A 12,903-nucleotide genomic window follows, 5' to 3' on the forward strand; every position below is an offset into this window, starting at 1 on the left:
TACATAAGAAACAAGTGGGTAAAAGAAGGAAATTTATCAATTACAACTGAAGTCTGGGAACAGATTAATAAATTGCATTGGATGACCTCAAGCTCCAATACATGGCGGCTGTTCAGTTGGAAAAACTCTGTTCGATACTTTGTAACTCCAGCCCAGAAAAAACACCAGGGCAGCGGAGACTCGTGTTGGAGACTCTGTGGAACAAATGGAGCAAATCACCACCACATCTTCTGGGCTTGTCCGGTGATTAAGGCCTTTTGGGAACAAATATGTTCCCACCTAAATAACATCTTTACTGAAGGAATCCTATGTAATTGTGAATCCCTATATTTAGGAAATATTTCATTTGATAACTGGACTCTGGACGACAAAAAACTCCTGTTAATGCTTCTGGCAGCAAGCAAAAAGACAATCACTAGAAAATGGTTAAAGCCCGAAGCACCCACAGTGGAGGATTGGGTTTCCATTGTACAGGACATTTACACTCTGGAGAAGTTATCTTTTTCTGTTCATGGTCGGAGAGAATCCTTTTTCAGGATCTGGTCTAAATGGACCAACTACGTAAAGTCAGTTATCCCAGTAGATTGAATACAGCCATTACATGTGAGTACTGTTGTGTTGTTTTACTATACCTTAATTCAGGATTATGGGAAATGTTTGCTATCGACTGTGTTTTACCACTGACAAAAGGAAAATAGACCTGACTCTTCCTTACCCACCCACTCACATTTTTCTTTTTTTTTTCTGTTGTCGTTTTCATTGTTCGCGTGTTACACAAAAACCTTGGATTGGCCTGTGTATTTCTTTTCTTCCTCCCAATGTGGGGGAAACTGGAATGTAAAAATAATTTGTATCTTGCCTTTCCAAATAAAAATTAAATAAAAAAAAAAAGGTAGGCTTCATTTTAAAAAAAACTGCACTTCCTAATATTGCATGTCTCATTTGATTTGATTTTATCAGTGTGATTACTAAGTGTGTTAAGGAGTGTGGTGCAGTGTTACGCAAAGCTGTTTGGGGAAAAAATCATCTGAAATAATTATAGTTTTAACCTTTAATGCAGGGGAATTAAGCATTGGACAACTGACAGAGGCTCTGTGTAAACTGGGTTTTGGTGTTTGTTTTGTCTTTATGCTGAAAAAAGACAATTTATGGCAGGTTTTCTTTATTTCAAATTAGATGCTTCTGTTGTTAAGATCCAAACTGCAGTGTTTTTTTTACATGTGTTAGCCCACCCTACAAATATCACCACCAGCTGTCACTGGATGTGATACAATAAATCACGGTAATACTTTTTAACCTTTATTTAACCAGTAAAGGTCCTATTGAGATTGAAAATGTCTTTTTCAAGGAAGACCTGGGCAAGATAGGCAGCAGCAAATACAAACATAGTTATCACATGACATTCAGGACAACAGAATTTAAAATATCTTGAGAAGCAATTAAAAACAGTTAAAACAAATTAAGCAGTTCAGCCTGGGCAAACAGAACAAAAAGCAGCAAATGGTCTTGTGAGTGAATGGAGTAACAACCAGCACCTCTCTGTACAATTACAGTACAAATATAAAAGAGAAAAAATCCAAATATTGCCTTGTATACCAACGACTAAGCCTTCTGGTAGCCAGAGCAGGCCATTCTACCCTAGAGTATAACTTACAATGATGGGCCAGTACCCAACAATCTATAATGAACTGCAGAGGGGCATGATAAACAGTGTCAACCGTTCAAAGACACTAAGCAGATGTGTTCATATACAACAGATCTCAATAATTCAACACAACTAAAAACATTGTAGCAACTAGCCAATTTAAAAAAAAATAAAAATATCCTCTCTCTTTCTCTCTCTCTCTCTCTATATATATATATATAGATAAATTTCCTGTTTTTTGTTGTTGTACTTGTTTTTTTGTTTATGTTTTTCAGTCACCATTTACTATTTTAGTGATACAGTATCTTAATTACTTTGTAATGACTTTTTTTGTTGTCAGATGACAGGCACCTCACAGCAGAACACCAAGACCCCACAGGTCCACATCCCAGCAGCCTCTGCAGCAGGAAATACCTCTGTCAGTGTAACCCTTGACTCCCAAGCTCAGCTTGAGTCTGACAAGAGGGCTATTTACAGGTTGGTTCAGTTTTCAAGACAAAGTACTGACCTCACCCAAAAAAAATTTCCAAGGAAATGTTCCAAGGAATGTGTTCATCTGTTGGCAAAATATCTCATAAACCACTGAAAATCAAAGATGAAATTACAATTATTTTGAACATATTTAAAGAAGAAGAAACAAATATTATTGAACAAAAAATAAAAATGGACATGAAATATAAGAAAGGTATTATATTATTGTCATAACAAATTGGTAACCAATGGAGTGAGTAGAGAACTGCGGTTATATGCTGACATTTGTTTAACTCCATCAGTTGCATTCTGAATCAGCTTGAGTTCCCAAAGTGTTTTTGTTGGAAGCCCTTTGAGTAAGGCATTACAAAAATCTAATGACTTGAAAGCATGAACGAGGATTTCAAGATCAGGTCTTTAAATTAATTCTCTTAATCTTACAATGTTTTTCAGATGGTAGAAAGATGATTTCATTATTGATTTAATGTGGCTTTTGAAATTTAAATCTGCATCTAAAGTAACTCCAAGGTTTCTCACTTGATTTTTATATTTTAAGGACAGACTACTAAGACCAGTAATCATTTGAAGTTTTCTGTATTTCCTCCAAAAATACTAACCTCTGTTCTGTCCTTATTTAAACGGAGAAAGTTTTCCAACATCCACCTACTTATTTCTTTGATGCATTAATCCAGTATGTTTACTGCATAACTATCATTTGGTGAGCGATTAATGTATATCTGGGTGTCTTCAGCATACATGTTATATGAGACCATACAGGGCTATAAAACCTTGGTTAATGGAAATATATACAGACTGAATAAAAGAAGTCTAAGAACTGACAATTGTGATACTACACATGATAATGGGAAGCACTCTGAAGTGTAATAGCTAATCAATACAAAATAATTTCTGTCTAGAAGATAGGATTTAAACCAGTTTAAAGCTGCTGAAAAAAAACAAACCACTGTTGAATTATGGTCAACTGTATCGAATGCAGCAGTGAGGTCTAATAATACAAGAACAGAGATGTTCCAAAATCCAAAGTGAGATTGATGTCATTCAAAACTTATCAAGGTAGTCTCAGTACTGTGATAAGGCCTAAATCCAGACTAGAAGATATCCAGATACTTATTAACTGCCAGAAAGAAGTGGTTTTATTACAGCAGGTTTTACTGCTCTGGGAAAACCACCTGGGCCTCGTTTCAAAAAGTGGGATTAGTGAAAATCCTGAGTAAGTTCTGGGGTAACTATGTGCTTATCCTGGGTTTTCGGTTTCAGAAAGCTAGCCTGAGTCAACTTACAATCACAACTTACTCCATGAACCAACCCTGGTTGGTAACAGGATCCTAAGTTTGTCCTACCTTTTAGCTGAGACCTGGCATGAGGAAACTGTCAGACATGGCGTGTCTTTTGAAAATGCAAGAGTTACCATTTAAGCACTTTGAACCACCGTGTTCCTGAAAACTGCTATATTACATAAATTTGACTTGACTTTTGTTCAAAAAATAAAATCTGCCACTGGAGTGGTCACCTCACCCACATTTACCTGATGCTCCAGCAATCATATTTTAAGCTTAGTCTTTTCCAGCTGCATTTTTAGGTGTTCTTTTTTGACTGCACGTCCCAATTTTTTCCTTCAAGTACATCTTGTACAGCTGTTTCACAGGTAGCTTTAGGGACAGAAAAAATATTACATTTCAGATGCATTTCTACTCTCTCATATGAGGTTATGATCAAAGGTTTAAGTTCTTACAGAAAAAAAGTTTAGGTGCAAAGGTAGATGGACCCTCTTCAGCTGATCGTCCATCACAGTTCTTTTTGGGAGAAATTAAGTCATTCTGCTACACAATAAAAAGTAAAATAAACTTTAAACCTACACATTATGGAACACACCTCAATATGCACCTGGGTCTGCTCCCTCTCTGTGGCAGCAGGCAATGTTTCTTCAACATCATCATCCTATGATGAAACATACTAAATTGATTGTACTGCAATCCATTGTTAAAAATATATATAAAAAATCATATTTAGTATGAATAATCCTTAAAGCTGCAATGAGAAGCTGTGGGACAGAAAGCACAACTGATAACACAAAATATTGAAGTGTTAATTTATACTGTCATACTAGGTGAATGTACCACTAAACATCCACCACTGTTAGGCCAACATCCCATTCCTTAGCTTATATGGGGACTGATATTTGTGAATTAGTGAGTTTATTTATAGTAGTGAACAATGTGTGTAGGCTTCTCTCTGAATTAATAATATAGAATGAAAAGAATTGTCTTGCTTTATTATATTACGATTATTATTATTATTATTATTATTTTGGAGACATTTTTTGGTACAGTTCATGATGAATTTGAAGTTTTGTTTTTCATCAGTTACCCTCAGCTCCCCCACACACCTTTCTTTTGTAGTTTGACTTGAGGTGCACTCTTCCATGGTGCTTTTTGTTTTCCAGAGACTGTTTTAACTCTAACTGGAACAATGTCATCATAAATACTGACAAAGACAGAGAGTAAAATGGAAATTACAAAACATGACTAAAGTGAAATATAATTCTTTTGACATTAAGACCTAGAATGAGTATTTATTATAGCAGTTATATCAAAGGAAACACAAAAAAAGATCTGATAAAGTGAGATCAAAAACCTTGCCATTGGAAATGTTTAGACTTTTTAAAATAACCAGGACTAGTATATGACATTTGTTGTGAGTGGGCTCTTTTACATGCCAGGAGAGTCCAAAAGTATCAAAAACAGACATGAGTTCACATGTATTCTTATCACTTGAACTGTCAATGTGAATGTTAAACTCACAAGTGATAATAACACAATCAGAATCAGTTATAATGATGGAAATCAATTCTGGGAAGTCTTCAAAAAATGTTGATATATATTTAGGTGGCCTATTAATATTTAATGAAACAATTTTAGCTTTGCTATATAGGATAATGAAAAGATATTAAAATGAGTTGTATGTACCAAATGATAGCTGTTTGTACAGGAATGTCTTCAAATACAGTAGCTACCCCACCACCTCCTTTTCCTGTTCTAGTTACATAAAAATGTTTTGATTGAGCCATGTTTCATTTAAAAGCATAACATCAAGTTTGTGATCTATGATAAACTTTCATCCATCCATTTTCTTTACCCACTTCTCCATTCCGGGTCGCAGGGAGCTCTATCATAAACTTATTAATCAAAAACGATTTACAAGTTAAGGATTTTACATTTATAAGGGCCAAATGTATCAGGATTAGATTTAAAAATCAGTTAAATTTGATAGCTTAGCAGATTGTACTGTACACTTGTTATGCATGCTATCTAGAGAGGCATCCTCTCGGACCCTCTCTGGACTGACCAGTGGAGAGGAAAAGTCAGTATCTGGCAGGATCCTTTCGAAGTTTAGAGAAGCACCAGCATAAGGGCAGCTGGTAGGCTCAGGAGCAATTTCAGCATGGGGGGATGTGGATTCAGCATAGAACTTGGAGTTGGCATTGGGCTTGGAGCATCCACAAAGCCAGCCTTCTGTTATCGATGCTTTGCCGCCCCTCTGAGTGGCTTGGACCTGAAGGGTGACTAGACCAAAACTGGCGAACCTGCCACTCTCAAGCCGCATGTGGCTCTTTGACGGCTCCTTTGTGGCTCTTTTTGCTTTTCTAAAAAAAATTGGTGTTTAAAAAAAAATAAAGGATTCTGTGACGATACTGAAATTTCCCACACTCTTTGAAGGCAGCACTGGTAAAAGCAGCGTAACGTGCATAATGTGCGGGTAGAATTCTGTTAAGCTAGCGCTACTGACCGGACCATCATGGCTGAGTTGGGCAAACAAAAAGCAAAGCGTAAATATGAAGAGGAGAACAGAACAGTTCTACGTGAATGGGAAGAGTTTTTTATAGAAATAAATGGGAGACAACTTTGCTTACTTTACCAGACTTCACTGTCTGTCTTTAAGGCATCCAACTTGGAGCATCATTTCATCTCTATCCATCCGAACACAGCCAAAGAGTTTCCCAAAGATTCGACTATTCATAGGCATAAGGTAAACTGCTTAAAAAAATCAAATAGAGAAGCAGACAAAGTGTTTCCTGAAACTTATAAATAACAGACTGAAATGTATTTATATAAATTGTGCCCACAGACAAATATCCCAATGTAAAAGAGGCTGCACTCAAGCTAATGTCAATGTTTGCATCAACATATGTCTGTGAATCAGGTTTTTTTCTACACTTAAGTAAAGTCTAAATATTGTTCTGTTCTGAGTAGCCACAACGGAGTACAAGCCAAACTTAAAGACACTTGTAAAAAATAAAGACTGTCAGGTGTCCCACTTAAGGGACTTAGAAAAAGAACTAAGGACTAAGAAAGAAACTATTGGAGCAAGCAATGTGTTATGAAGCTAATCTTAAAATTGCTGTTTGGCTGATGATGGGCTTAATTTGGCTCTTAATGCTGAACTGGCTCACCACCCTTGGACTAGACTCATGGGTATGGCTCAGTTTTTAAGAATATCTGGAGATGACCAGTTCTTCTTTTTTTTAGGAAACTTATTTCTGTTCAGTTCTTTTTTATGCTTTTTATTGACAGCTTTTTTTCCTCGTTTAGTTGTAAGTGCCATTTCATATTAAAAGTTTAAAATTGGATAAAGAAAATAATTTCTAAAGTTAAAAGTTTTCCAGTAATATATGTCAATGTAACCCCTGACTTAGTAGTTAGAATAACTCAAAATCCCTAGACCAGCATCTAGGTTCGGCAGGAGTACAACAAGAATCAAGGTAAGATGAAATTAATTGGCTAGAGGCAGAAATGAGCAAAAATAATTATTTAGTAACAAAGAATAATTGAAATAATCCAAGATGACATTTCAACAAAATCAGTAACAACAACAAGCCGGCACAATAAAATCAAAACCCCAATAATGTTGAGCTCAGTGTCAGGCAGTGGGGAAATGGAGACGAATCCACAGTGCAGAATCATTTTTAAGTAAACTAATTTATTAAAATGAAACAAACAAAAATAAACAGGCTGACGTGGCAGAAAAAACTGAAACTAAGTACAGACATGAAAAAACAAAGTGTGAAGCAAAAACATGGAGCAAGACAAAACCAGCAGGGAACCAAAAACAATGAACCAGCGGAGTGTGGTTTTTGAACAGAGGAAGTGATTGGAAAGTGGGCACAGGTGAAGCAATTAACAAGACTTGGGACAGGTGTAGACGGGCGTGGCATGATGACCAAAGAGTGACTGGGGAGGAGTGAATAGTGACAGCACAAAATGACATGCAGAACAAAAGAAAAACAAATCAAGGCAAAGACACCTGAACAGAAAACATGAAGACAATAAAAACAATAAACTACAACAAAAAAAACCAAATCCCGACACTCAGATCTTTTTTCTTTAGTTTTTTTTTTTTTTTTTCCAGTCATCTGTCTGGTCAAAATAGGGTTCAAGTCAATTCTTGTTGTATATAGTATTGTATATTATAATATAGTCCAATGGTTTGTGTCGTTACCACGGAAATGTTCATAACTGCAGAGAAAAAAATTGGGGTTCTTCCACAGGTGTCCAGTTCTGCTCAGGCTACAGGCTCGCCATCTCCATCAGGAGCAAATCTAGGAATTCGATTCAGTTTTTCTGTCCATCCAAAGAACCTAGCCTACACACAATAATAATTTTATTCCATACAGCTAAATAATCATGTCTTCATATACATTTCCACAGCTATAGCCTTTATTATTGTTTTTCTACATTACAACAGTAATCTTCCACATGCATGTTCTCTTGTTTTGTTTTAAAATATCCCTTGTAACCATGAAATTATTTTTAACATCATGAAACAAATAAAATTCCTTTTTTCAGAAAAGTATGATTAATAATTTTAATCAATTGAATACTTAATTCCTAGCTTTTAAAAATAATGACATGAAATGCTATCAGTTTAGCAAATTACCAACTAGTGTCTATAATCATGTTTTACATCAGTAAAACATGTCATTTGATGACAGATGACAGAGAGCTAAAGATAGAGAGGCAGAAAGAAAAAGATGTAGGGATGAAAGGAAGCTTTTCAAAATGGTTGAAAGACAGCAGGAAGTTCTGACTGAGCATCAAGAGGAGGCCTGGAAATGTTCAGGTTAGCTAAAGCTGCTAATTACTAATAAATAACAAGTTCCAGCTGTTTACTGATCAGTATTTACAATATAACAGCTGAGAGGATGGAGAGAAAGAATCAGGATAGACAGGAGAAGGAGACAGCTTGGACTAATGTTAGCTGGAAGTGTAGAAACAGCCAATTAATACCAAAGGATTTATTTTTAAATATTGTTTATATTTAAAAAAGTACATTAGGAGAAAAACACAAGTAAAGAATGAAGGAGACAGACATGAGGTCAGTGATCAGCTGCTGTAGAGGAGAGCAGAGATGACATCAGGTAGGACTAATTCAGCTACTGAGGCCACAAAAACCTAGATGCCCAGGAGGGTTTGAATGTCTGCTGACCATTACTGTGTCAGTTTGGGAAAATTAGTGCAGGCAGACATGGCAAGACCAACACCACAGAGGAGAACGTGGAACAGAGAGGTGAAGATGATGATGATGATGATGATGATGATGATGATGATGATGATGATCAGGAACAGAGAGGTGCAGAGGAGAGGGTTGGGGCAAGACTTTACTCAGAAGATCCATCTGAATGGCCTTCACCACATGAAGTGGGGGACTCATTGACTCATTCAAATGGTGGAGAATGACCCACAGAGATGTTCTGATGCGTCATACCCCATATCGGGTATTATATGTTATAAGTCCATGAATAAAAAAGATGGGGAGAGGGGTGTAATGTGTCTGCATACCCCTCAGAAATTAGGTAGTTGTACCCCTGCATGTCCACTTTGTAAATGAGTCATTCGTGGGCAAAGCTGCCGCTGATCCCGTCCTGGATTACGAAGCAGAATGTAAATATATTGTAAATATAATTTTTAATGTGTTGTTTTTTCACTGACTCTGTAGTAGTAATATAAATCCCTGTGGTTCCAACCCTGAATAAAAGAGGAGGGTTGAATGTTGAATGCTAGCAATTCCACAACACTAAACTGTCTTTTGGTTCAATTTGATATTCTAACAAAACGGATTTATGTAGTGTGGGTTCAGACAAAACATTAAAGTTATAAAATTATTTAAAAGGGTCACTTTGTAGTTCTAAACATATTTTGAGTGGTTTTTTTACAAATTTTTTGTCTTGCCAATGTTGATATTCCTCCCTCCTACAGCCTGATCAACATTACCAATTATGCAAATTATGTGATGATTTCATCTAACAACTTCTAGCAGCTTAAAATCTCTCTCCAAGCTCAGATCAAAACTAGAGAGCCCTGCATTCATAACATCACTCAACAATAGTACACAACTTAAAGTGTTTCCTTGTGTTATAATAACTTAAATACCATCAAGTAAAATCATATATAAACAGAAATAACATTTCCAAAGGTTTTAAACAAAAATAAATCCACTTACGACCTAGTGTTAGCATAATGCTAATATTAGCATACCACTAGCATATTCTCTGAAACCCACGCGGTCCTAACTCACCAAGATGAAGTTTCACGCAGCCTGCCTTACATGAGCTCTCGTCAACTTAACATAATAAACGTTCCACATTAACTTCTGGAAGGTGCAGTTATTTAACTAAAACACTTTTTTTTTGGTACTAAAACTTACCGAGATGACTCAAAAAAGCGTTGCACGTCTATGACCGTCATTTTCCATGCTCAAAGTGCAGTGAATCAGGAGTTTGGGATTAAAGTTACAGAGAAAAAGATCACACTTCCTATCTAAGTCAGAATTAAAGCTTGTGGAACGGAGTTACACTCCCCTTTTTCAAAATAAGAGTTTTGTTCATTCTTTTTAAATAACTTAACACAAATGCATTAAAATAACAGAAAAGAAAGGATGCTTTCTCTTCTGGGCTACATCATTATTATGAAAACACTCGAAAAAAAGATAATGTCTGGTGATCCATGGCTTAATGAATTGATTATTCTGGTGAGAAAGAAAAAAAAATATTAAGCTTATATTATAAAGCTGATCTAGGAATCCTAAAAATCGTTTCTGTGTGACTACAGATTTAATACTTTGAGTGTATGATGCACAAAGCTCCAAAAATACCCCCATAAAATTGAATTGTGACTGAAGACTGCATTGTATTGTGATTAAAGTCTGTATTATATCAAGACTAAAGGCTGAATTATCTTGTGAGTAAAGGCTGAGTTGTACAGTGACTAAAGGTTGAAAAGTGCTTCGACCCTAGACTGAATCATATTGTGAGTCTCTTCCTTTTTTTAGAGAAGTTTCCTCTAGTCACACTTGCTGCTATTTAGTGGTATTGAATTCTCGTTAGGGGCACCTACTGTTTGGGAGGAAAACTGCATCGTTGCCACTATAACAACTATTACTTTGTGTGCTTCACACCCTCACACCCGCATATGGATCACCTAATACACCAAAAACAAAAGGTTAATTTAGGTTGCATTATTTATATTGTAGAAAATAGTTTTTTTGCTCGCTGCTGAGTTATTGAAAGAGTGTAAAACACATCTGCTGTTGTAAGATTTTGTTTTGCGCCAGGGGTAATTACTGTGTATTGTTTGTTAATTGTAAGTTAGGTTTTTCGAAATTGGATTTGTAAAACAAGACCTGACACAAGTAAAGAATGAGTTGTATTGGGACTGTTAAGGTAAGGATTTTCACCTGCATTCCTCCTCCTTCACCTCACACGAGTTGGTTGATGGAAAGAGACCGTAAGGAGACAATACCTTAAATTTAAATATTTATTTTACCAAAAGCAGAGAGAAAACACTAGTTATTACAAAGATAAAACCAAATGCATTTGGGAGACAATCCTCAAATAAAATGTGGGAAAACACATCACCTCAAAGTGTCAGCAAAGTGCCCCAAAGATTGTCTGAGGAAACACAGGATGTTCTCTGGTTTTAATGCTTAGGTCCCCTCCCCTCCTTCAGAGGATGTCCCTCTTCTCTGGAGGTCAAAGGGCAACTTCTTCCCCCTTCGTGCCTGGCACCGTGGCTCAAATCCAGGGCTTTTCTTATGCCTTCTTTAGAGATAATGGTATGTGTAATAAATGTAGTCTCATAGTAGCTTTGGAGAATTGGAAGCTCGGCTCCACGATGGTGAAAAGAAATTAGCTAGCCAGGTCCACTTAGGAACAGTGAGGAGCTCTTGCTAGCGGTCCGCCATCATATCCCAAGCAGCAAAGGCCAGCTGGGTGACAGTTCGGAGCAAGCATATAGTGCTAAGGCTAAGCCCCCAGTATTCACATTTCAAACCAATTTTCCTCACTCAGCAAAAAACTCACTGAGAAGCAGATGGTAATTGGCAGCTCCATAGTTTGAAAAGTGGCACAAGGTACTCCAGCAACCATAGTCAAATGCATACCAAGAGCTAGAGTTGGTGACAATAAATCCTACCTGAAACTGCTGACTAAGGCTAAGGTTAAATACAGTAAGACTTTTACTAACATTTGGTAGTAATGACACCTGGTTACACCAATAGGAGGTCACTAAAGTTAATTTTGTTTTGGTGTGTAACTTTGCTAAAAAAAAAAAAAAGTTGTACTCCACAGTTTTTTCTGGTCCCCTCCCAAACCCGACCAGTGATGACATGTTTAGCCGCATACCATTGTTCAACTGCTGGCTGTTCAGGTGGTATCCTGAAAACAACATGGGCTATGTAGATAAGTAAAGTACATTTTGTGGAAAACCTGGTCTGATGTGGAGAGAAGGCAGAATCTTTTTGTGAGTAAAGGTTATGTTATATAGTGATTAAAGGCTGAATTGTATTAAAACTAAAAGCTAAATCATATTGTGACAAAAGGCTGATTTTTATCATCAGTAATTGTATCATGATCATGGACTGAATAGTATTGTGTGGGACTTTGCTGTTTATTTATTGTTAATCAATCAAAACATTGGCAGTGTATTTCTTCAACATGCATGTATACTAGGTGGCACAAAGGCACTCCAGGTACTCCAGTTTCCAACCATCGACCCAAAACATTTACACTAGGTTCATTGGCAACTGTAAAATGATTTAAGTAGAGTGTGAATGGTTCTTTGTCCTGTCTATCTCTATGTGACCCTGTGATGAAGTTGCAACCTGTTCAGGGTGTACCGTGCCTCTAGCACAGTGATTCCTGGAAAAAGGCACCAACTCTCCTGTGACACAGAAAGGAGAACCAAGTAAAGAAAAAGGTTGAATGGAAGGCATCAGCTTCAGAGATGTACAACTATATACCGAAAGCTGGGACTTTGATTGCATCTCGTGCAAGTGTGCAATCTTGTGCAAGTGGTTTGCAGTTGGTTTCAAGGGTGGTTTTCCACAGCCTCATCGAGTTTGCAATGAAGGCTCTTAGAGTCCTGTTGATGTTGTACATCTCTAAGCATTCAATCCAAGTGTGTGGCATTGAGTCGTAGGCTTTCTTGTAATCAATCCAAGCAGTGCACAGGTTGGTGTGTCGGGTTTTGCCGTCTTGGGTGACTGTGTGGTCTACAAGGAGTTGGTGTTTGGCTCCTCTGCTATTTATGCCAATGCCCTTCTGTGCTGTGCTCATCTATTTCTCCATGTGCCTACTTATTTTAGCTGCTATGATGCATGACATGAGCTTCCATGTTGTAGAGAGACAGGTTATTGGCCGATAGTTGGATGGGACTGAACCCTTTGAGGGATCCTTCTGGATCAGGATTGTGCGCCCTTCAGTTAACTATTCA

General features: G+C 37.0%; 1 protein-coding gene and 1 long non-coding RNA gene across 3 annotated transcripts in view; one reads left to right on the forward strand and one right to left on the reverse strand.

The window, feature by feature from the left end:
- pknox2 (pbx/knotted 1 homeobox 2) overlaps window positions 1-12,903 on the forward strand; it is a 278,934-nt gene that overhangs the window by 146,713 nt on the left and 119,318 nt on the right. For both annotated transcript variants that reach the window (XM_037979124.1, XM_017437059.2), the window contains one exon: window positions 1,986-2,122. In XM_037979124.1, the coding sequence (XP_037835052.1) occupies window positions 1,986-2,122 (137 nt within the window). The remainder of the gene's footprint in view (window positions 1-1,985; window positions 2,123-12,903) is intronic.
- Window positions 1-12,903, reverse strand: part of LOC119617610 — a 112,905-nt gene that overhangs the window by 75,697 nt on the left and 24,305 nt on the right. The gene's annotated exons all lie outside the window — the stretch shown is intronic.

The sequence above is a fragment of the Kryptolebias marmoratus genome, linkage group LG13 (assembly GCF_001649575.2).
Source record: "Kryptolebias marmoratus isolate JLee-2015 linkage group LG13, ASM164957v2, whole genome shotgun sequence".
Classification (NCBI taxonomy): domain Eukaryota; kingdom Metazoa; phylum Chordata; class Actinopteri; order Cyprinodontiformes; family Rivulidae; genus Kryptolebias; species Kryptolebias marmoratus.